The sequence below is a fragment of the Python bivittatus genome, unplaced genomic scaffold (assembly GCF_059951505.1).
Source record: "Python bivittatus isolate LINGU-HERP-01145 unplaced genomic scaffold, Pbiv_v1 ctg000220_np1212, whole genome shotgun sequence".
In the NCBI taxonomy this organism is placed as follows: Eukaryota; Metazoa; Chordata; class Lepidosauria; order Squamata; family Pythonidae; genus Python; species Python bivittatus.
In genome coordinates this window covers 42,543,996-42,569,423 of record NW_028277048.1, presented here as the reverse complement: position 1 = coordinate 42,569,423, position 25,428 = coordinate 42,543,996, and the positions used below count along the sequence as shown (strand labels likewise).

The window sequence follows — 25,428 nt, the reverse complement described above, 5'->3', positions numbered from 1 at the left end:
TGAATTAAGACACCCATTGCACCAGCAAACTCCATGTGTTAAATTTATAAGCTGCCTTTCTTTCAGGGGTTCAAAGCTATGTACACAGCATTCCTTCCTCCAATTTTGATGGTGGCTGGTCCAGAGTCATTCATTGAGCTTCCATGGCTGAGGCTGGATTTGAACCTGGGTCTCCCCAGGCCTAGTCTAATATCTTCATCAGCCTAACAGTTTGAGACATAGACTAAGAACCATTGCAACCATGAGCTGCTGTTTTCCCCTTGGGAAGATTCTCAGAATATCCCATCTCATATTAAAACAGTCAGTTTTCCCATGTATTCCCCAGACAAATGTTTCACTGCAAAGGATTCAACACTTCTTGTCACATGATGAACTTGATCCAAACTGTGTGGAAACCAAGTCAATTACTCCAGGTAACACTCTGCTTTGGTTGGTATAGAAGCACGGAGGGTGAAGTGGGGTTTGTTTGTAACATCTAAAGGTTACACAGAGAACCCTTAACACAAGTTGACAGATCCATTAGGATTACAATTCCCATAATTTACAATCCACATGGCCATGCTGCTGGAAATTCTGATGTGGGAGTTCTCATCATATCCAATGAGTGCTAGGTATAAGGGAGGCTTTCATAAAGGAATGCTTTTCTGATAAAATGTGCCGAGTTCTAAGATATGCTTCATGTGTGCAGGGAAGGGTTGCAGCACCTAGTGAGAATTTATGCAGCTCATCTATCATATCCTCAAGGCAGAATCTGCAGTCTACACAAAAATATTTTTAGTGAAATCAATTGACATTTTTAGCTTTGAACTGAGAACACTGCTCCTTGACAATTTATAAATATAATAACTAAATAAACCCACAGTTTAGGCCTTGTGCATACATATGCCTCACTTAGAGATATGGTAATGTAAGAAATAGATAATTTGGTTCATTTTGCTAGCCAAACATTCTTGTGCTTCAGGCATACTTCGATATCTTTAAACTTTTGCATGTTCCTTCGGTACACTCAAAGACTGATTACATTGCCAGAACTATTTCTAATAGAATAAGAATAATTGGACATGAAACCTTTTCTCACATGATATATGGACTTCAAAAATAATAACTAATCCTATTGTTGGATACTTTCTATATTCGGGGTTAATATGGAGTTTAATAACAGTATTTCTTGCATGTTTCTGAAATCTTAATTGTTTCATCTCTCTTGCATTTTGATATCATGATAAGCCATAATTTAGTGTGACAGGAAGGAGTCTGACCTCTCCTGTGCTCATGACTCACTCCTCTCCTTCTCCAGTTCTGCTGTTAGAAGGAGATGAGATCTTGGTTTGTGTGATCATAGTTTGAAGCTGACTTGTTTCAAACAAGCTATAGCTAAGATTAATTACTGTTTCCCAGGCTTGGATGAGATGACAAACCCATAGATTAATAAAAATGAAGTGAAAGTTTCAGGGAGGAGAGGGTGGAAAGGTGTGAGTAAGTTGAGGGCTGAGGAAGTCTAGGGTCATTCCCCTTTTGATAAACCCTGATTTTACTGTGACATCAGAATACAGTGTGATGGACATGTGGCGGCTATCACCAGGTACCTTTCTACCCAGAGTATTTTGAATTTGATGGACTAAAAAAAGAAGCCAAAATGAGAAAGAAGGTTTCAAGGTTGCAGGAATGCTTATAGCTATCTGGAAAAGCCTCCAGGCCCAGTTAGATCTGCAGGCGGATTCTAGGTTGCTTCCCTTTTCAGATATCTAGGTTCCTTGGCATGTGTCTGAACAAAAGAAGTAGAAGTGAAGAAAGGCTGACTTGATGCATGCAGCTCCACAAATGAAGCCTGTGTCTTTCTCTCTCACTTGAAAGCTCATCAGAGTTTCCACTGGTGCTTTGCCATCCCTGGTGACTCTTCCTTGGTCTCTCTTTTGAGAGGCTTTTCCATTTGCACGAAATGGAAAGGGGAGAAGTGTTGAGCATAGTCTCCAGAGAGCAGCCGTGACTGGCTGATAAACAAGTCTGAGTTTTAGTAATTGCTAGTGGATAAATATTTAAGCTAAGGTTGCTGGGTGTCCCTTATGTTAAAGTATCTCTCCTTATCCCATAAACAGTGTGGCTGCAGAGAGCAGCTGGAAGAGGCTACAGAAGCTTCTGTCATTCTATAGCAGTTTAGAGAATGGCCATCAGCTCTCCAAAATGGACTTTCTGTGTTTATGTTGATCTGACTTGTGGCTACTCACGTGGCAGGACATTGCTTAAAGAGCTGGTGGGGGGGGGGGGAGAGTAAACTTTTTATAGTAGTTCCTCAAATCTCACCAGCAAATGCATCCAATCAGTCCACTACTTCTTTTACATTAAACAGCTATAATCTTTACAGTATAATCCCATGCATGTCTGTTCCAAAATAAATCACATCTCCCACCACCAGCACGTATGCATAAGAATCTTCCCAGATGTTGCTCTCCAGATGTTGATGGACTTGTTGGCTTTGGATGATGGAAGTTTCACTTCAGCATATCTGGAGGGCCCCATTTTGGGCAAAGCTGATACATAGAATTGCAGCTTCATTTTTTTTTCCTTATGTTTTGTTTTTGTGTTTATAGGATACGCTGTTACCATAAGGCATGGAACGTTCAGCTGGGCAAAGGATCTTGACCCAGCTCTGAAGGAGTAAGGAAACTTTCCTCAATTGTATTTGTTGATATTTTCTGCCACCTTGTCTCCCTGGAAGTGAGCAGCTTTTGCAGTTTTTAAATGTTATTTGAAAGGCCCTCCTATTTATATTTTAAATTTGGAACGTATGGGTTATGTAAGTGGAAGTTAGTCCCTTCAAACTGCAGAGTTTCTACTGTTTTTCATCCCAATAATTTACTTCTTGAATGGTTACTGAGTTAAGAGCAAGATCTTTAAATGTCACTTAGCAGTTCATTGTTTTCCTTACACAAATGCCAGAACATGTGACATAATCCTCGGAGACCTTCAGTTGGGATTTTACAAAATGGACATGTCTTGAACATTTTTATTGTGCCTCCTCCCATTCTTTTTTAAGAGAATACCTACTTTACAATGTTGGCTCTGCTGTTTGAATAGATTATCTCAGGCCAAAACAGATTCTCAATGTTTTCTGCAGTTTTCATCCCTTTCATGGATGGCAATGGTTTTGAATATTCATCAGTTCTGTAGGACAATCCTAGATGCTCATTGTGAATAACAGTGATGTTAGGAGTCAATCTATAACTTGCTTCTTCAGTTCAATCCCATGCCTTGATGGTTTATGCACTGGGTGGCAATCCTCAAGTAGCAAATTTACTACCACCCTGGCATTATGTTCAGCTCTCTGAAGTTGGTTACAGTCTAAGTCCAGACCAACACTTCTGGCAGCCAATGAGTTTAACTTTCAGCAATGTTAATGGTGGTGGAGAAGCATGGTTGACATACTCAAGAAAGACTTTTTCTCTGGCTCATGTTTTTCAAATCATCTTGCCAAAAACTTTGGCATTTGATGAAGTCATAACTTAACCAAGCTGTCAATGGGTGGATGAACCATAGGAAAAATAGAATGTGATGAGTTGAGGTAGGAACATATGCTTAATTTTTTTCTTACACACATACATGCCCATCATGTTATTCTCTTTTGGGACAAACAAGATTAAGCAGAGTAAAGGAGAGGAGACTTACAATAGTAAGCCAGAGAAATTAAAGTCCTAAGAAAAGAGAATGAAAAATAGCCACATCCAGTTTAATCAACACCATTGACTATACTTCCCCACCTTGCAAATCATCCTTGCTTCTGCCGTATGTGTACACTACTTCATACATCACTTAAACTTCTCATCTCTCTCTTTTTGAGGATGTCATCAACTCCATTCAAGCCCCACTTTCTCACTTTCCCCTTCCTCTTGACCGATTCACACTTCCTTCATTCTTTGTTTTGCAGTTCAGCCCTCGTTTGTTTTCCCTATATATCCAAATCATGTTAGCATAGTTCTTCTGACTTGGTCACTCTTATTTGTATTGATTGAATAGTCATTCAGACCTTTTCTTTTCTGGTTTTACCACCTGCTCTCTAAGTACCTTGTTTTCACTGCATTAAATTTAAACATTTTTTTCTCCTGACATACCCAACTCCCACTTCTATATAACAAAGCATTTTCCTTCTTCTGACACTCATTCCTTGCAACAGAGTACAAACTAAACACTACCTTTTTATTATCATTTGCACATCTTAAAATTTCTTTTTCCCATCTTCAGTAAACATTCCACCAAAATAAACACATTCATCTAATTGCCGTAGTTTTCACTATTTGTGTATAATTTACAACTGTCCACTCATTTTCCCTGTCAAACACAACTACATTTCAGATCATACCCCATGTCTATTATTTACTGCAAATTTTGGATTCTCAGCCAACAACATATCAAAATGCATATACATCCACATCCGTTTACTCCCTGTTTAGTGTTGAACCATTTACTAAGCATTCCATTTATACTCATTCATGCTTCTTTTACATGCTCCTTTTATTGCATTCAAGAGCCTTCAAGTTGTATTTGCACAAACTTTCAGACTTGTTCAAATCAGTACATTTACGAGAAGCTTACTTTCTCACATTCATATGTTTCTCAGTGACACTCTGAAAAGCAGAAATATGTTCTGCACATTCCCTGCCTGTCATAACACCACTTTGCCCTTCTTAAAGGGTGCTCTCTATCGCTCTTGTGCCCTTTGGATCAGAATTCTGCCAAACACTTTTTCCCAGGTAGATTAATCCCTTTGTAGTTTTACAGTCACTCTTGTTACCTTTCCCTTATTCCTTTTGTATAGGAGGACACGAACAGCATTTTTCCACTCTAGGTACAGATGCAATTTTAAAGACATATTAAACATGCTATACAAAAACTCCATAAGCAAACTACATCTACATGTTAATATTTCTTCAATTATACTATTTACAGCTGTAGCCTTAGCATTTTCATTCTCGCAGCATTTATAACTTTTTTCCTTCAATTTTTCTTGAAAGTAATATTTATAGCATTTTAATTCCACTGTTCAATGTATCAATATAATTTTTATACAAATCTTTAAAATACGCCTTCTAGGATCCTCTCACTTTATTTTCACCCAAATAATTCATTTTTATTTATTTGTTTGTTTGTTTGTTTGTTTATCTCATTTATATGGATGTGATCTATCCAGAAACTCTGGGCGGTAAACAGAATAAAACAGAACAATCCGTTAACCCTTTCCCCCAAAAAATCCTTAGTCAAGGCCTCTACATTAATGCTTAATTTATTTTTAATTCTACTTACTCTGCTGGAGGGTCCTTTTTCAGCCCTCTTCCCAAATAACTTTTTATTTCCTTAAAAACTGCTCTGCATTTTCTCTTCCTCTTTTAATCTTAACTGTTCCTTCCTCTCTTTGACACTATTCTTTATAACTAGTTTTTTTCTTTCTTTCTATAGACATTATACAGTACCTTTCATCATTTTTTGCAACACTTATTCTGTGATTTACCTTTCCCCCTCATTCTCAGCCTCTTTCACTTCATCATTCCATCATGCCTTCTTTTTGGTGTTTCCTATTAATGTAAGTTCACAGATTTTGATGGCACTCTGTAACTTAAGTGGCCTTCTTTTCACTCTGTTTTAAGCAGCTTCCACAACCTTTTTCCTTACACCCTCTGTCCATTCGTTTGGGTGATTAATCTGTCTTTTAATACTTTTTCATGCAGGACTTGTACTTTCTCTTCCTGCAGTCATTCTACTTTCACTCTCATTTCTTTTATTTCCATATCCATTTTTTTCTCAAGATCCACTCTTGATAGTAGCAAAAAATGGTGTGTCCCACAGTCATAGCCTCCCATCACGCTGATTGCCAATAGGTTCCAGGTACAATTCAAAGTGCTGGTTGTTACCTATAAAGCTCTTCATGGCATAGTGCCTAGTTATTTGATAGACCACCTATCTCCAATACTCTCCACCTGTACAGTTAGGTCAGACAGTGTGGGCACACTCCAGGTCCCTTCACTTAAATAATGCCATCTATCAGAACTTAGGAGGCACACCTTCTCTGTTATGGTGCCTGCCCTCTGGAACAACTTCTCCCCAGACATCTATATGGCTCCCACCCCGATGATGTTCCAGATGTCCCTGAAAACCTGGCTGTCCTCCCAGGCCTGGGGATAGGATGGTTGTTGAGCCCTTGTCAGTTTTTCTTTGGTGTGTTGCATTTGTTTTTTCTGGACATGCATGATCATTATTTTATTGTTCCTTGCTTTTTAAAATGTAAGTCATCTAGAATCATCTGGAAACAAGCAGTCTCTAAATTTATTAAAATAATAATAACAGCAACATCAGCAGTAGCAACAATTATTCTTTTAGATTTACATGCATTCCTTTACAATGAGTATGTATAAATAGACGTTCTTAAATCTTCAAAATTCAAAAAATTCAAAACAGACCTTTTTCTAAGGAGATAACTCAGCTGTCACCATTCTGATTTGTTTGTATATCTCCAAAGGGCCAATTACTTTCTTGTAGTCAAGTCAAAACACCTTCATTTAGATCTATTACTTCCTTCTCCTTCCTCTTAATTTCACAGACATACAATATATCTGTTTTCATTTCTTTTGTTTCATTTCTTAATTCATGCTGTATCATAAACTCCTCTTGCATTTTAGGTCACAAATTTCCATACACCATGGCTGTCACCAGGTGGCTTTCATGAAAATTTCAAAAGTCAAACCCCATTCAGTTTAGCATGACCATGAGAATCAGTGTTGAGGGAGAAAAGAGATAGATGTATTGGTAGTTTCTGTCCCTTAATTTCTTAAGTTGGCACTTGAGCTCATGATGAATGACATCAAAACAGCTTTCATGCCTTCCTCTTCTTCAGTCACTAACTCTGCAGCTAGTGTTCTTCATTCTTTCCCAGACCACTGAAACATATGAATGAGGTAAAAGTTGATTAAATAAAGGTTCCTACTGGAATTTTGCACTGTACTTTTTGCCAAGTAAAATACAGCTTACCTCAAGCAAAGGCATCACATAAAGGAAAGTAGGCAGGCATGCTAGGTATTATTATTATGACAAATTCCAGGAAGCATGTCTTAGTCTGTTGCAGCAACAGCAACAGTGGTCTATTTTCACCTTCAAGCTCTGACAAAGTGAGCTGCAGTCTGCTCAAGCTTATATCATAAAATATCTGTTAGCCTTTAAGAATCCTTTGAGTTCTTTGTTGGTTTTGCTCTATTGTGCTTACACTTTAAATCAGTTCTACTTCTGAGCAAATGATCCCCTTTTGGCTTTGCCTTTTTCCTCCCCTCCAGTATAAATTGGCTAGTCCCCAGTGGCTCTTTGGTGGCCATTGTAGGCCAAGTCGGCTGTGGGAAGTCTTCCTTGGTGTCAGCTCTTCTTGGTGAAATGGAGAAACTCCATGGAGATGTGGCTGTGAAGGTTGGTTTTCAGCAGTGTGAAAAATATTCTGCCAATCTTGAACATTTGGGATATCTGTGTAGCTTCTAATCGGATTCCTCCTGTGTTACTGCTTTTAGGGTTCAGTTGCTTATGTACCCCAACTACCTTGGATCCAAAATGCTACCTTGAAAGATAATATTTTGTTTGGCCACCCTCTTAACGAGCAGAAGTATCAAACTGTGATAGAGGCATGTGCCTTGAAACAAGATCTTGAGATGCTTCCTGGAGGAGATCAAACAGAAATAGGTGAGAAGGTAAGTCCTTTAGCAAGAAATGTGATAGTTGTCTCTCAGAGCCATCCCCACTACCATCACCCCAAGGCTTTTAGGTGAGCACACTTTGACAATGCCAGGGCACTCCCCAAAATGGCCACCCCATTATTCATTCCATTTATCAAATAGGTAACTTGGTGGGCATGGTCATCAGTACCCTCTTCTCCAAATACAAATGGGTGAGACAAAAAGAAAAGCAGCTTATATAAATTAAGGGAAAGATGGGAACTGAGTTCCAAAAAGCTAAATCCACACCTCTGAATCCTGGTTTCTGTCACAGAACCTTTTGCATAAAAGACAAGCTAATGAGATTCAGAAACCAGTAATTTGATCCAGAAAGAAGTACAAGTCAGATGTCAGATCTAAGTCAAATTAAGTAATTTCATCCCATAAAGCATAATAGTTCCCCATTTCACAGAAGTTAAAGATGAATAAGATAGGATAAGGATGAACAACTCCTTAAGTATAAAAATGAGAATAAAAGAAAGCTGTATATTCTCTCCTCATTTAGCAACCGCAGTTCATTCCAACAAAATGGTCACTAAGCAAACCATGTGCCGGGGGGGGGATGCTGCGAAGATTGCTGGTTGCTGCTGTCTATTTTAGATAAAGTTCTCTCGTGCAGCAACATCAGCATTACTCTCACTCCAGTGTGCATTATTGTCAGGTGCAGAAATTTGGGTGTAAGTTCACACATTGGTTGTAAAATGATTTTTTACTACCATTTACTACTGTTTATTACCATCATACTGTATTTGCGAACAGTTGCTAACTAAAGTAGCCACTAAATGAGGACTGGCTGTAGTGAGTTTGGGTTTTTATATTTATTTATTCTGCAAATTTATATGGTTAGGGAGGAAAGCACAGTGGGAAAGAACAGTGTGGTAGAAGCATGCCAGGCTATGAAAGTCTTTAAAATGCTGAGCAGAGGACTACTTGGGATAGAAAGGGGGGGGTGTATAAAGTCAAAGTTGAGGAAAAGATAAGAGAATGAAAGAGAAAAGCAAATGGGAAGCAGTGACCTTTGAAGAACTTGGTAGATTTAAAGCTCTCCATTCATTTCGAAAAAGATTGTGGGATTTCCCAAACAATTACTTTTTTATTGAAATCCAAATTACTAAAGCAATATATGCATGCATGAATGGTTGATTGATTGATTCAAAGAAAGATTAATAGTATTTTCTTGTTACTAGTCTAAAAAGATAAGAAAGGTCCTGAAAACGGAACAGTGGTTCTAATTCCTCAGCATTTTTGAAGTTTAATTTTCTCACAGAAGAAGAGCCCCTGAGGCTGGATTAGAGCAAAGACCTGTCTAGTCCAGGATCCATTTCCCACACTACTTTATCAGATGCCTTGGAGAAGCCTCAAGTAGGACATGTATTTAGCAAGCCTCTCCTGAACACATCAATTAAATGTTAGTCTAAGGCAATATGGAGCCATCATTTAGTTTATTTATTTATAGCAGGTTGTTAGGCTGCCTTAAAAACCAATATACAAAATTTCCAACATATAAAATTTCAGTAGAGCAATAAATGGTATTTTAGCTTTATCTTCCACAAATTGGTCTAATCCTTTGAAAGTAAATTAAATTGATACAAGTGCTATCAGATCTTATAACAGGGAATTCCCATCATGCAACCTCAGTGGATTAACTTAGCGAGAGACAGAGGAAAAAAGTTCTAGTGTCCATAATTTTCCAGCTCTTTATGGTGATCCACTTTCCTGTATTTCATCAGCTAGCTCCTGATCATATTGGTTGCCCTTTTCTGCACTTTTGCAGGTCTCTTTTTTGAAATGCAGCATCCAGAGGTGTTATCCCATTAAAAAGGAGTCATTTATCTTGGCCGTCCCCCCATTGCCCTATCAGCCCCATGGCCATGCTGCTTTTGTTTTTTGCCTTGACACCAGTGACCACCATAACTCCCCCCATCTTATTAGATTGTTAGCCAATCAGCAGGAAGACGGTGTGCCAAGGCTGAAGCTGCATATCAGTCTAAATGCAGTGAATTGAATCAACAGTGGAACAGACTCCCTTAAGAAATACTGGGCTCTCTTTTTCTGGAGGTATATAAGCAGAAGCTGGATGGCCATCTCTCAGGGATGCTATAATAGTGGAATCCTGCACTGGTTAGAGGGATGAACTAGGTGATCTAGAACCCTTCCAGACCTTACCTTCTATAATCCTATGAATCAATTGGACACCATCTTTGGGAGCATGAAGCCAGTAGGACACCAAAGATTCTTGTCTTTCCTAGTCATGTGATGGAATCTGAATTGCTCCTTATCTTTCAAATGTTTGGGCTCTCCGTACAGATATGGTGGGTTTTGGTAGGACCGAGACCTTGCTCTGTTGCATTTGAAAGGCTTGATATATTTTTCTCCCTTTCCTCCCCACCACACAGGGCATCAATCTTTCAGGTGGCCAGCGACAACGAGTAAGCCTTGCCCGTGCTGTGTTCAGCAATGCTGATGTTTATTTGTTAGATGACCCTCTTTCAGCAGTGGATTCTCATGTGGCAAAACACATCTTTGACGAAGTTATTGGACCAGAAGGAGCACTTAAAGGAAAGGTGAGCCCAAAGAGATCTAAAAATCTTCACCTTTGCAGGTACATATCAGCTTTCCTTTGAAAGAGAGATTCTCATTGCTAGTCCTAAAGGTCATGGAAAGAATGTTTGAAAAGTCTGATAAGTCAGACTTTCCCAGTGTGCTGCCTAGCTGATGTAATGGACTACAGTGGTTCCAGTTCAGGGAAGGCTGTTCTAGGTACAGCTATATGCTATGCAGTAAGAGTGGAACTTGTAATCCATTACTATTCATCCATTCCATACTAGAATTCCAATCCCATTGTTCTGGAATCATTCAATCATTTGATTTACATCACACTTTTCCTCTTGAAGCTCAAGATGGTATATTCCCTCCTCACATTTTACACCTAGAACAATAACCCTTTTGACACTGGACTGAAAGAGGGGCTGGCTCAGTCACCTAGTGAATTTCCATGGCTGAAGATTGATTCGACCCTGGGTTTCCCAACTCCAGGCCCAAGGCGCTAATCTTTACCTTACACTAGCTCTCAGTTTGACATTTTCCTGATATCTAAGTAGAACTTCCTACTATCTTTAATGAACTTTGGGCAGGAAGAAGAAACCTATGCCCTTCCAGATGTTGCTGAATCACTACTCCCAACATTCCTCACCAATGATCATTTTGGCTGGGACTGCTGCAAGTTGTCCTTGAGCACCATCTGGAGGGCTGCAAGTTCCTTATTCTTGCCTTGAAATATGATTTCTCTTTGCACTGTTGTCTTGATTGTGCCTAGTCATCATCTACTGTATATAGAAAATCATCCAAAATGCACGTGGTATTTTCTTTGCTTAAGATTTCTTTGTTTCACCTTTTAATAAGCTGTATTATTATTTTTTTTAAAGTATATTTTACAAAAGAAAAGAAAATGTACTTCCTCTAAATCTTCTCTCTCTGGTTCCCCTGTGGTCACTTTTAAATGATGCTTGAAACTCAGATTTTGTCAGGTTCAGCCCAAAGAACTCCAAGAGACAATGCAAATGCAGTTCTGTTGCGTTTATTAGCTTCAACCTCCAGACAGAAATCTCCCCAGACTGGACCCTAGTTCCCAAGCCAGCCAGCCACAACACCGTGAATTCCTTAGGGAGGTGGCAGCCTCATCTTCTTGAACTTCCCACACTCCTGTTGGGGGCTAAGAACACGCTTATCTCCCTGAGCCTGGCCTTCATAAGTCCATTCCATCACAGATTTATAAGATTTCTATGCCACTGTTTGTGTGAGGCCAGCTAGTAGTAATCCCCCAAATAAGTGAGGAGTTATTCATATCATGAAGTTTGCAGTAGTGTTCATTTCACAAGATGTGGTCAAGCTTGCATTAATTGGAATAATTAAAATTAATTATGATAATTCTCTTTTTAAGAATGTTTTAATTTTAGCAAGATAACACTCCTGACCACTGTCTTATTTTTATTTCAGACTCGAATTTTGGTGACCCATGGCATTCATTTTTTGCCTCAGGTGGACTACATTGTAGTTGTTGTGGATGGTAGAATCTCTGAAATGGGATCCTATCAAGAACTTTTGCAACAAAATAGGTCTTTTGCAGAATTCCTCCGCAATTATGCACCTGATGAAGATATAGAAGAAGATGAGCCAACAAGTGATAACATTTTTATTGTTGTTATAATTGTTTTTCTTCTGATATGTTCAGTCTGTTAGATCATTCAGGAATCATTATGTGTGTTCTAATTTGAAAAACGTCACAATGTGCATTGGCAAAGAGAAGGAGTAATAACTACCTAACATTTAAGAAAAGTTTGAAACTGAGTGGGCCTGAAACCACTTGCATTTTGGTCTAGTCAGTTTCACCAGTTTGTCAATTTTGAAAATATATAAGTTAAAAATAGCAAGCTTCAGTTCCTCCATTGGGCGTGTACTCCTGATTTTCCCCTTCTTTTTTTTTATTTCTTCCATGAACAACAGCACCCTGCCAAGTCCCAAGTTATTTCAGAAATAATTGTTCTGTACTCCAGCCAAAGATCTCAATGTCATCTTGGTTTCTTATTTTCATTTGGTTTCATCAGTATTATACTCACTAAGTGTGGCAGAGCCAGTGTCTCAAGCCTATTCAATACACTTGGTGATGGAACTGGAAGGATTGGCTAAAAATCCAAATACAGTGAAATCCTTTGTGCAAGTTAGTTGAGTTTCATTATTGTTTCTCACTCTTTGTGACTTAGAAAGCTCTGAACTCAGACTTTCTAAAAGATTGACTTTTAGAAAGCCAAAATAATTAAATAATTGTCCCTCTGTAGTAGTGGAGGATGAGGAGGTCCTGCTTGTTGAAGATACACTCAGCAACCACACAGATCTGGCAGATAGTGAACCAGTGACAAATGAAGTCCGCAAACAGTTCCTAAGGTAAACCTGGGATTTGCTTTTTAAGCTGTTCTGCTGACTGCTGAAATCAAGCACACTTGTTTCATAGTAATGGATCTTTCTGTTCTCTGTTCTAAAAAAATAGACAACTCAGTGTAATATCTTCAGATGGTGAATTGTCTAGCAAAATGCCCACAAAAAGAAAGGTGTGTGATAAAAAGTCCATGGAGCCTCTTATGCCTACAAAAGGTACTTCTGAGAAACTCATCCAGGCAGAAGCTGCTGAAACTGGCACAGTAAGAAACCTTTGCTTAACATTAATTCTTTTCTGTTTTAGAATTACTGTCTGATTAACTATGAGGATCTAAAATATGAGCAGGCAAAAGAATACAGCTATCTGAGAAGTTTAACAACTTAGAAAAGGATCTTGAAACTTATCCTTTTAAGACATAGGTGGACAATCTTTTGTGGGCAGGGCAATGATGTAAAATGGGCTGGATTATGAATTTTCATTTTTCTCCCAAATTTTGGTTGGAGTTTTTAAAAAACTTTGTTAAGGCCTCTACCACAATGTTCATGTTTCGTTGCCAAATATGTAACCATCACATCCCTTGCTGATTTTCAAGATTAGTGTCCAGAGAGATTCTGGAGGCTATAAAAAATGATCCAGAGATTTTGGGGATATAGGTTCCCCACAGCTGTTTTATAATGGGAAAAAATAATTAATTCAGCTTTTACAAATCTACACCTGCTGATTGGAATTTAGGGAGTTGAAGTATGCCAGGTTGGGGAGGATTATTCAGTTATTAGAACACGCACATAGTGTGATGGAATACTCAGGGTTGTGTGCCCTCCTTACCATCAGCATCAGCTGAGGGACAACTTTTTTGGGTGAGATAGGGACACTGTGTATTTGATGATCCTGTCCCCAAAAGTGATCAAAATATTACTTATATGAACAGCAGTAACAGATGGAGAATCAAGGCACGGTCACAGGTGCCTTAAGCATATCCTGAAAAGTGGATTCATAACAGAGTTCATGCAGTTATATTCTGGGACCTTGGGAACTTTAATACTGTCTGGGGAATTCTGGAAGTTGAAGTCCACACATCTTAAAGTTCCCAAGGTTGAGAAACACTGTGCTAGAGTTTGCTTTACTATTCTATTGTACTACTGCTGAATTATAAAAAGCTTGTTGTACTACTGCTGAATTTAAAAAATTTGAAAATAGACACACTGGAATGTTTGTCATTGCTCTTGATATGAAACACAGTTATAGAAAATCTCCTTAATGCTTTCATTTGGCAATTCCATAGGATGTTATAGACACTTTGTCTAGATTTGTGAAAAATGTATTTTTTCTGACCAAATTCTGCATGAATCGTGTTTGGTATGGTACTACTATTCTGGACATTCTTTTGTCTCAGCTATGCTTTTTTCCCAGAATATTCTGCATATAAAGTATTCTAATTTCCAGTTTTCTTATTCTTGTCAGTTGCTAATATTACTAAAAGAGTTTTGCATCTAAGTAAATCCACTTTATTTTCAATCAATTTAAAGGTCAAATTTACTGTTTTCGTGCAATACGTGAAGGCTGTTGGCCCTCTTGCTTCTTTATTTATATGCTTCCTGTATTCCTGTCAAAATGGTGCTGCAATTGGGGCCAATGTATGGCTCAGTGAGTGGACCAACGATCCAGTGATAAATGGGACTCAGCAGAATGTGAGTGTGCGAGTTGGAGTCTATGCTGCCCTGGGTATCTTGCAAGGTAATTGTATTATGTGTTCCTGCCCATCTAGAGAGGGCTATGGGCTCAAATTCCTGGTTAAGGGTGTTGATATAAATATTTTAAAATAGTGATAATTGTGGTTGTTAGCATTCTTTAATACTTTCTCAAATGATCCTTGAACAGACAATGAACAAAATACTGAAGAGTTTCATTGATGTTGCTACAGCAATCCTTGTATTGGATTGTGGCAACACCCAATTTTAATATTCAGGCCTTCTGTATCCTTCTATTACAGTAATAAATACAAAGATGAGAAGATATTGTGGTCTGTAAAAGATGAACAAGACAGAATAGTACTGTAGTGAAGTTTAAGCATCAGATGCATAAAACAGAATTTGCAAGGATTCTAGGATAACAAAATACAATGTGATCAAAATCTCCTGTGGATTTCTCCTCTTTTGCAACAGGGCTGCTTGTTCTGATCTCCTCTTTTACCCTGGCCATGGGAGGCATCAAGGCAGCTCGTATTCTGCACGCAGCACTGCTAGAAAATAAACTTCATACCCCACAGTCTTTCTATGATACAACTCCAACAGGCCGAATCATTAACCGCTTTTCTAAGGACATCTATGTGATTGATGAAGTGATACCACCAACAATACTGATGTTTCTAGGAACCTTCTTTAATTCCGTATCAACGATGATTGTGATCATAGCAAGCACTCCACTATTTGCTGTGGTTATAATACCTTTAGCAGTTTTGTATTATTTTGCTCAGGTAATGCACATCATTTTTTTCCCTCATTATTTGCATGATCATTTTTGAAGTACCAGAATGCTAAATAGATAATGCACTTTTTCAGTGTGAAAGAATGAATCTATTTAATATCTACATAACTGCATACTTTACTGGGTGCAATTCCTTTAAACACAGAAGTAGGCTCTTTTGTCTCAGAGGAATCTCAGTTATGTTTACAAGACTGAGTAAGCTTATTCACAGTCATTTACTTACTGGCCTATTTTAAGTACTTCGTGTAAAAATAGCTGTTGCGATCTTTCTTAAAATAATCGTAGATTGCCTTTTGTCTGTGAGCTGCTCCAGCAACAGTAGAAAACAAATGCTTACCAGTAGAAACCAAAATAATAAAAATAAAAACCATTAAACATCACCAAAGTAAAAGCAGCTGCTAACATTTAAAAACTAACAAACCAGAAATAGAGGAGAGCAGAAAAATGGAAGATAAGTGTAATCTCCACTGGTATAGATCACTTTAGCACTACTTTGCCATCTTTGGTATAATGTAGTGGGGATTTGATATGAACAGCGATGTATAGTGGGAAAAGAATCTTACCACAATGCATTGAGACTTCTTTTCCTGCCTCCCAAAAGCCCCCTGTTCGTTAGGGAAGGGCAAAGTTGAGTTGGAGGGAGCTTCCCAGACAGGAAAGGATGCCCCTAGAGGAGCCTTCAGGATGGCTGGGGAATTCTGGGAGTTGAAGTCCACATATCTTAAAGTTGCCAAGGTTGAAAAACATTGGTTTAGATTCTGAGCTTTCTCGCTTGATCTCCTTCCCTCCCAACGAACCTGTCCAAGTAGAATGTGTGAGTTCTGGAGAGGCTGAGGATCCACCTAGCAGTTGGGTCTGTAAGATCTGGCTTTCTATCATGGTAAAAGAGCTCCTTCAATTATTCCATGATAGTTGGATTTTCCTTAGTTCAATAACAGTTTGTGTATACACACATACATGCATATATGCACATGGCAGGCATTTCAAATAGATGGAACATGGTATCCCATTTATATAGGCCTCAGAACCAGATGATATTGCTCTGTATTTTGTTAAGATTTGTATAAATGTTATATCTCCTATTATCACTGTATAGAATATAATGCAACTAATTTTTTTAATAAGAGTTATAATTTTCAAAAAGGCTTCATGTCAACTAGCTGAACAGGGAGGGAATTCCACGATTGGAAGGCTTCTGTTCAGAATTACTATCCTTACAGTGTCATGCATGTGGCTAATATACTGGGGTGGGGTGGGGTGATGGTGGAGTCTGTATTTGAAATCTCTCCAATAAAATAGGTTATACCCTCATGATCAAGGTTAGACTAGCTTTTCCCCAAAAGTTATTTTTCAGTGTTTAAGACATTTTTTTACCCAGAGCATTCAAGTATGTAAACATCACTTGGAGATGAAAGTGGCACAGCTCAGAAAAAACTTTATTTATTGATTCTGATGTCTCATAGATTTTCCTAAGATTTAGTGAGAGATTTGAGAGAAACCTCAAAGAATTGGGTACAACCTCTTTTTCCAAGGCCTTTCTCACTTTGGAACTATATTGGTTATCTATAATGTGACAATCTTGAGAATTGAAATCAAATATGTAAAATGTTTTAAGAAGTTTTGTTTTGTTTTGTGTTTTTAACATTATGCTTTTGAACTGGCAATGGCAGCGGTTCTATGTAGCTACCTCTCGCCAATTAAAGCGACTGGAATCCATTAGCAGATCCCCCATATATTCTCATTTTTCGGAAACCGTCACAGGAGCCGGCGTCATCCGAGCATACAAAAGAGAGAAGACTTTTGTTTACAGCAGTGACACAAAGGTGAATGACAATCAGAAAAGTTACTATCCTGGAATTGTATCAAACAGGTAAAACTTTTTTTTAAGCTGACTTTAATTCAGCCTTTCAGTTGAAAAGTCAAATAGCTCCAAATGAACTGTGTGTTTTCTCATTCACTAGGTGGCTGGGAATTAGAGTTGAATTTGTAGGAAACTGCGTTGTCTTCTTTGCAGCCCTTTTTGCTGTACTAAGTAAAAACAATTTGACTGCTGGCCTGGTTGGACTTTCTGTATCTTATGCACTTCAGGTGTGTACAAAAGATTGCTTATATAAAAAGTGAACGCTCATTATAATGTGACCTTTTCATTTGGCATTCTGGCTTTAATTGCATATTGCTGCGTATTGCTCTTTTTTGTGGGGTGGCGAAGTAAGGATATAAGAAATGCAGGAAAACCAGGAAGAAGTTAAAAAAAAAAGATACGGAATGAGCTGCAGTAGGTTGCCTCTTCTGGCTAGGGCCATGCTTAATGATTTGAGAGGGATGTGATGTTGTGGGCAGGACAGTGTTGCCAAATGAGTGGGCTTGTATCATGCACATGAGCAGTATGTTAACCAGAGATTGAACATTTGGGAAAATAAAGTGTTTGCTTGGTACCCAAAAGACATTAACACAGGTACCAAGGAACTGTGCATGTTGTGGAGAAAGTTCTCGGCATGGATGATGCTATAGCTGAAAATGTCTCTCCTCTGCCATCTTCTGGATATGTTGTCCCACTTTGGAGAGGTAGTTACAATTGTGGTCCTTACCATGTCACTGAGAATGCATCAGCATGCACGCCCAGCAGCGTTGCTAACAATGTTTCCTGGGTTTGGGAACCAGACCCTCTGCCCAGCCTAACTCTGAATAGCTTGCCCCAGCAGAAGAGATGACCATAAACAAGAAGTAGCCGCTTGCTTGTGGTCTAGACTCAACCAGGGTAGGGTTGCTTCTGGGAAAGAAAAGCCAATGGCAAGATCAGAAGCAGTTGAAGTGTAAGAGCTCATGAGGAGGCTGGGAAAGGAATGAAAGGGAGAGCAGATATCAGCAGTCAAGAGATAATGGGTGAGTCATTTGACAGCTTATCTCAAAAACAACAACTTGGTCCAGATGGAAAGAAATCTGGGAAGAAATGTTTCACAATCATCAAAGAGAGTTCACCTTAGGTAACTCACTCTAAATGAGGTTGGGGAATTCCCCTTACAGTTTCCAAGATCCGTATTTAGCCTAGAATAGCATTAAATACGCCTTCCTAAAATCTGGGTTGTTCTTGTTTCTTTGATCTTGCCCAGCTGTCTGGGCTTGACATGCAAGTTAGTAGGAAGTGACAGTGATTGCTGCAGACCAAGGTGGTAACCAGTGATGGTATATAAACCAGAATGCTTAGGTGACCCTTTTCCTCCTTTCATTGGGCCTATCTAAGATTGCATTCTGCTTGGTATTTGAGAAGAAACTATGTTAAGATTTACTGTTTGCTTCCACATCTTTTCTAACAAAAGGCCTTTAGTTAAGAACAACATATTACAAAAGCTATCAGTCTTCACAATCTGTCAGGGATTTAACTTCACTTTCAATATGAAGGGAGGTGGGGAGAAGACATCTGTTTTGCTAAGAGCAGGGTGGATTATGTGGCTCTGAAATTGAAAAGCAAAAGATTGGGCTTCACTTTAAAATGTGCACTGCACTGACAAAGTACATTCAGAAATAGCAATCTGCAGTAGTGAAATTGCTTGTGAAATTCTGGGACTTATAGCATCTGGGCAGATCAAAGGATTTGAACTGGGCCTTTCAGCCTTAAAAGCTATTAATGTTGGGATTATGGCAAGAGGAAGCACACTGATTGAATCTCTATCCCAGGTAACAATAAGGTCACACTTCAGATTGGCAAAGCAATTAATTCTAACATTATGTATTTTTAAATGGAATGTAAGAAATAATAAAAGCCTTAGTTTCAGCACAACTAAAGATACAGTACTAAAGATACTGTGGTTTAGAGAAAGTTTACATCCCCATTTCCTTATTTAGTTTTTTTTTTATACTCTGCACTTAAGCCAGAGCACCCTGCAGGCTAAAAAACAGATGCACACACAGAAAAGAAAACATGCAAACTCAGACACCAGTTCTTAATCTCCAAACATTAGTATTGTAAGTACCTGAGGTGGAAACTTCAAAAAAAAAAAAAAAGGCTCCTAAGGATTACCCATCCTCCTCAGCGTGGCTGTCATATAACTGGAAGTTACTTGGTCTTCCAGTGTAAAGCGTCAGCTTTGGTCCTCCTGTGTCACTGCCCTCCCTGCAGATAATGCTGAAAGCATGTTAGTGGGACCATTCCAAGCAGAGAATCCTGTTGCTCTGCAAGAAGATAGTTGTAGGTACTGGGGAAGTTTATCACCCCATAACATCTGGATTCCTGGCCTTGCCTTTTAAAGATATGCTACCGAAAAATACTATTTAAGAAGTAACTCTGCCAATGGTAGCTACCTGGTTTATTTTTTGTAACCAAGATTACCTTCTGAAACAGGTGATACTTTTTGATCATTGTGTAGGTGACAATGTCTCTGAACTGGATGGTACGAATGACATCTGATCTGGAAAGTAACATTGTGGCTGTAGAAAGAGTGAAAGAATACTCTGAAAATGAAACTGAGGTGAGTTCCTGGCTGGGGCGGGGGGAATGACTTCTCCAAAAGCAAGCTGTAATATAAATGTATAATTTCTCTGATTAATTCAGTGCTACCTATCTCAGGCTCCTCACTTCCTTGAACTTGGCAGAAGCTGCTCAGACATTTGACATAAGATAGCTAGATAAGACTCTCTGTTGTATACCAGGATGAAGTCCCATTAAGCAACTGTTACCCTCTGTCAACATGAAGTGGAAATCCTTCTTAGAGCTATGGCGGTTTAATTATGCCTTTTTCATAGCTGTACAGATATCTAACCTTGTACTTCTCAGCCTTGAAGTGATTGTTGGTGGTTGACATAACTGACATTTCTGCCCTGAGAGATTCTAGCCCTGAATGTAGCTCCCACAACATTAATGGATTGGTATATCTCAGTTTTTTAAATCAATCAAGTTTACTTTCATTTCAGAAATAACAGGGCATTTGAAATACAGTACATTAAAAACATAGATTCCTCTTAAATTAAGGAAGGGCATTTGTCCTATAGACTATTCCATACATAATATAGCTTCATCCTGTACCATAACTATTGTTGTTTTTGTTTTCACCAAGTTGCAGTTATGAAAGATACAACAGTATATGACAATATGTTTCTCTTGATAAAGATTATTATTGTCATTGTTATTCGATACAGTAACATGCAAGTTTGCCATCCCCGTGAACCTTTAAATGTTGTTGAACTATAATTCTCAGCATTCCTTGCCATTGGGTATGCTGACTAGGCTGCTGGGAGTTATGTTATTCCAAAGAAAGAGGAAGGTTGGCTGTAAATACAATTGATTTTAGCCACTTCTCACAGAATATAATGTGTCCCTTCTTGGACATTAATCTCTCAGTACTGGAACTGTTAACTATTTGAAACTCAACTGATTTCAGTAGAACAGATTCAAAACATATTACTAACTTTCTCATTGATAGAAATAAGAATCTTAAAATGTTTAAATTTGGCACCCCTTGTGATCATGCAGTTATTGTCCTGAGACCATGTAAAGCCATGTGTGCAGGTAACTAAAGTATCTAACTAAATTTTTATATTTCATTTTGCCTGACAAAGAGATGTAAATTGAATGCTTGCATGGTTTCATGTCAACAGGTAATTGATATGATAGAAGATCTAGTGCTATGCACATCTGTAATATTTAATAAAAAATGGGCACATCTGTGTCAGCCTTACAAGGTAAACAAGACAGGAAACATGACCAGATGAGCTTATTGTAAAGTTATGTTAACAGAATCTTGAAAGTACATCTTTCCCCCCGTCTCCTTTACAGCCCAAGAAACTAGGGAGGGTCTCTTCTGGGTCTCTTACCCTACCCACATTCCTGCTGCGGGCTAACCTGCCTCTTATCTGACCATTCCCTTGGCTGTGTCTCATTGCCCTGTCTCCCAGGGTCATTCCCACATACCATTACAGTACGAATAGAATGCTCTGAAAGTTTGTATATTTTATACTTACTAAAGCTGAGAGCCAGTTTGGTGTAGTAATTAAGGGCACTAGGATAGAAACCATGAGACCATGAGTTCTAGTCCTACCTTAGGCGCAAAGTCAGCTGCGTGACTTTGGGCCAGTCACTGTCTCTCAGCCCTAGGAAGCAGACCAGGGCAAACCACTTCTCAAAATGCTACCAAGAAAACTGCAGGGACTTATTCAGGCAGTTGCCAGGAATCAAGACTGACTTAAGACAGAAAAGAAGAGAGAAAAGAAAAGAAAAACGCTAAAGCTAGAAAAAGAAGGGATATGGCTGCACATCTCAGTATGGGAACCATTGTGTTGCTAATGAGATCTACCAGGCATATTCATTAGCAAAGGAGCACATATTTCTGCCTTTGTGAATCTTATCCTTAATGATAGTGTATATACCATGTTTTGTATTCAAGCAAAGTTTTATTACATTATTATTATTATTATTATTATTATTGTTTATTTACTGATTCATTAGATTTACAGCTGGCCTTTCCTCTTGGAGTTCAACGCACCTCACATGGGGATCTGCCTTCATTTTATCCCCACAACCAATTTGGATTACAACAGGCGGATATACTGGCCTCCCTTATGAGCATCACACATGTTTATGTTCAGATACAGAGGTTGAAACCATATCACATGTATTACTAAAATGTCCATTGTATACATAATGGCAAATGGACCTTATACTACTTATTGTTAGAAAACCTGGTTTCTTTTATGACCATTCTCCTTCTTTGTGACCAATTTTCAGATACCTCCAAGAAGTTTGCAAAATTTTTTTATCAATTGCCGTGGCTTATAGAAGCCACCTGATGCCTTCTTCATATGCTAATTGTTTCAGGCCTGTCCTACACTATTCGTGTGTGTGTGTGTATATTTATATTTATTGTATTTGATGTATTTTTAATGATAGATCTTGGACTGTAAATAAATAAAATAACCCCCTCCCCAACACCTTTGGGAAGAAGCCGAGGCTGAAAAAGAGTGACTGGCCCCAAGTCACCAAGGCATGCCATGATTAAGGGTGGACATGAAGCCTAGTCTTACCTTACCACCACACCACACTAGCTCTCCTTTTAAAAGATTCAGCCAACAAGCAACTTGGTATTAGTATTTAGGGGAAGACTAAATACTAATCATGGAGCTTTTAGTACAATATAATTATTCAGTGTTGAAAGCATGGTTTTAGTGCTAACACAGTATCCTGTAACTTCTTCCGCCTTCAGGCTCCCTGGATCATTGATGATAAAAGACCTCCAGAAGACTGGCCCACCCAGGGAGAAGTGGGCTTTACAAAGTATTCTGTCAGATATAGGAAAGGCTTGGATTTGGTGTTGAAAGACCTCAGCCTGAGTGTAAAAGGTGGAGAAAAGGTACATTTCTCAACATAGCCACTTTGTTGCAGTGAATCAACTTGTATTTTCTGTAACCTGAATTTAGAAACTAAGGCTTCAGTTTTATTTCACTGCATGTAAAGGAACATTGGAAGTTGCTTTACACAAGGTCAGACTATTGGTTTATCTAGCTGTGAACTATCTAGCTTTTATGTTCTAGGAACTGATTGCTCCTCTTTTAAAAGCTATCCAACTGGGTGAATGATGGCTCTGCTTTTGCTGGAGATATTCCTGATTTATGAATCAAGTGAAATGCTGCTGCTGCTGCTGCTGCTGCTGCTGCTGCTGCTGCTGCTGCTGCTGCTGCTGCTTCTGTTTCTGCTGCTACTACTTTTTTTCCAATAATTTTATTAAAGATTATATAATAAAAGTAAAACTAATACAACTACATAGTACACAAATACATTAAAAAATGAAAAATGAAAAAAAGTGCAGAAAAAGAAAAAAGGAAAAGATAGAAAAAGAACCCCCCTTCATCCCCATCAAGTATAATCAGCATTAACACTATCCCTTAATATACAACCAAACACCTCTTCATTCCATACCTCATTCCATTCTCTATAAGCCCATCTCTGAAACCTCATCTCTCCATATTAATCAGCAAAAGTAAATAACGATTATCAGAAATAACATAAATTTTACAAACTTTATCTATTATACCCAATTTGAACCCTTCTTTTTATATTTATATCTCCATTTCAATTTAAACAGATCCCCCTATTTCCTCTCTTTAAATAGTCAAAGTCCAATCCCCAGTCAAAAAACGATTATACATTATTAGAAATAACCATCATCATCCAGTCCCAATCAGAAAACCATTAAACATCATCAGAAATAACAACTGTAAACCAGAAGGGAAATAAGACTAGATGAGGTACTTCTACTTTATTGTGAGGCTACATTAACAGAATCTTGCAAGTCTGAAAGTACAAATCTCCCGCCCTCTCCATTTATCACCTGAGTAGTTAGGGCAGGTCCTTCCTAAATTTCTTTCTCTGGCCGTTACTCTGTTGAGGACTCCTTTCCCTTTAATCTGATCGTTCCCTAGGCAGCATCCTTTCCCCCCGTCTTCTAAGGTCACCCACACATTCCATCACATCAGCCCATTATTTTAACCTTGATCAGATAAACCAATTTTGTATTCTTTCTTCTTTCTCCCAACAATCATTAAATTCCTCAAAAAAAATTCCAATACCTGCTTTCTCATATTTTCTTTGTCTCCTCTCTCAAAGTTCTTGTCAACTTTGTCAGACCCCTTTTGTAATTCCAGTGTGACAACTCCAGCAAATCTCTTTTCTAAGTCCAATATAAGAAAATTATCCACATTGCTCTTCTGATTTATTATTTGTATATCTTTTTTCATTTTTAAACCTTCATCCAATTTCATTTGTAAATCCATTATTTCCATCTCTTTCTTGTAAACTATAATTTTTAAATCCACCTGTACGTCAGTTTCAGTTATATCCAATGAGGCTTGTTCAATAACACCTTCTGATTCTACTATAAATAACTCTAAGATTCCCTGTACCCATTCCTTAAACATTTTTTTTAAGGTAGCCATCTGGTGCCCTCTAGTGACCAATCTTCAAAGTCATCTTATCAGTTTCAAAGTATAAACAAGGGGATTTTCCTACCAGAAAGGATCATTTCAATTAGCTTCAAAGTCTTAAATCAAGTCCATCTGAGCCCTTAATCCATTTAAAACTTTCTGAACCCAACAATAATAATCTTTTTGCTGTATATTCCAAAAAGTTCTTTGTTTGTTTGTTTGTTTTTGGTTACAAATCTTTAAACTTGTAGTTAAACTTTTTTTTTAAAGGATTGAAGGAAACTCACCCAGTGATTTCAATAAAACTTGCCAGTCTGAAGGTTCTCAATCTTAAAAAAAAACAGCCAAAGGGGGGAAAAGATTAAATCAAAAGTGATTAAGAGATGAGCCTCAGTCGAACTTAAAGTCCATAAAGGTGATGTAAGCACGATGAAATCCCACAACTCCAAGCCGATCACAAAAAATGCAGTTCCTACTGTCTGCTCACAAAAAAACCAGCTGTGCAGAGTACATATGGATAACCTTGTGATCTCTCCTTATTCCGGAGAGATTTCAGCAGCCAGAATCTGGTGTTTGAGCGGTTTTTGGTCACCATGTGTTCCTCTGTTCTGGAGGAACGTCAGTTTGCTGTAATGGCTCACCAGAAGTCTTATACTACTTCTATTTTTTAACTTACTCTCTTGCCATTCAGTTTTCTGTGGCTCCGTAACCCTAAATTCTTGTATTATAAGACCAATTCTCTCTCTGCTTATGTTGTACTATGCATAATTTTATCCATCTCTCTCAGACCCCTCTTTTTTGCTGTTTTGTAAACTTTTCTCTAGAGGACTCATTCCCCTGATCCCTGTGGTTGCTCTTTTCTGTCTCTTTTTCAATTCTGTAGTATCCTTTGTGAACCCCACTAACACAATTGCATACATTATTTCAACCATATATTTTAAAATGAAGATATGGCAGCTCCCCCTGCCCCCAAAAGCCTTCATTATTTAAGATTTGGGTAATTTGATGTACGCAAATATTTGTGACAAAAGTTGGAACCATCCCTGTGCAATAGCTACCTTTATCCCTTTGATTTAATCAGGAGCTTTACAAAACCTTATAACAGGTGAGCATTTCATAGAGACTATAAAACAGTATAACAGAGTATGTTGTAATGCTGCTACTGGAGTAAATTTAAAAATTCCATCAGGCCAGAAGATTAGTATTTTTAAATAAAGAAGCATATATTCTGAAAAATGCTCTCCAGCTTAATCTGAGCTTAAAATACTTCATTGGATCTAAGTTTCTATTCTGCCAGTGCCAGAATCCCTAAGCAGAGTTTCATTTGCACAAATTAACAGATATGAGGGGAAAGGTGAATTG

General features: G+C 38.2%; 1 protein-coding gene across 2 annotated transcripts in view; it reads left to right on the top strand.

The window, feature by feature from the left end:
- ABCC3 (ATP binding cassette subfamily C member 3) overlaps positions 1 to 25,428 on the top strand; it is an 82,766-nt gene that overhangs the window by 47,643 nt on the left and 9,695 nt on the right. The window contains exons 14-27 of one of the 2 annotated variants that reach the window (XM_088138456.1): positions 326 to 413; positions 2,589 to 2,655; positions 7,314 to 7,440; positions 7,539 to 7,715; positions 10,136 to 10,303; positions 11,736 to 11,919; positions 12,578 to 12,680; positions 12,784 to 12,934; positions 14,199 to 14,406; positions 14,835 to 15,145; positions 16,827 to 17,026; positions 17,118 to 17,244; positions 19,521 to 19,622; positions 22,350 to 22,496. In XM_088138456.1, coding sequence (XP_087994582.1) covers positions 326 to 413; positions 2,589 to 2,655; positions 7,314 to 7,440; positions 7,539 to 7,715; positions 10,136 to 10,303; positions 11,736 to 11,919; positions 12,578 to 12,680; positions 12,784 to 12,934; positions 14,199 to 14,406; positions 14,835 to 15,145; positions 16,827 to 17,026; positions 17,118 to 17,244; positions 19,521 to 19,622; positions 22,350 to 22,496 — 2,160 coding nt within the window. Of the gene's footprint in view, positions 1 to 325; positions 414 to 2,588; positions 2,656 to 7,313; positions 7,441 to 7,538; positions 7,716 to 10,135; positions 10,304 to 11,735; positions 11,920 to 12,574; positions 12,681 to 12,783; positions 12,935 to 14,198; positions 14,407 to 14,834; positions 15,146 to 16,826; positions 17,027 to 17,117; positions 17,245 to 19,520; positions 19,623 to 22,349; positions 22,497 to 25,428 lie in introns of both variants that reach the window. The other variant, XM_088138455.1, reaches the window with a different exon arrangement.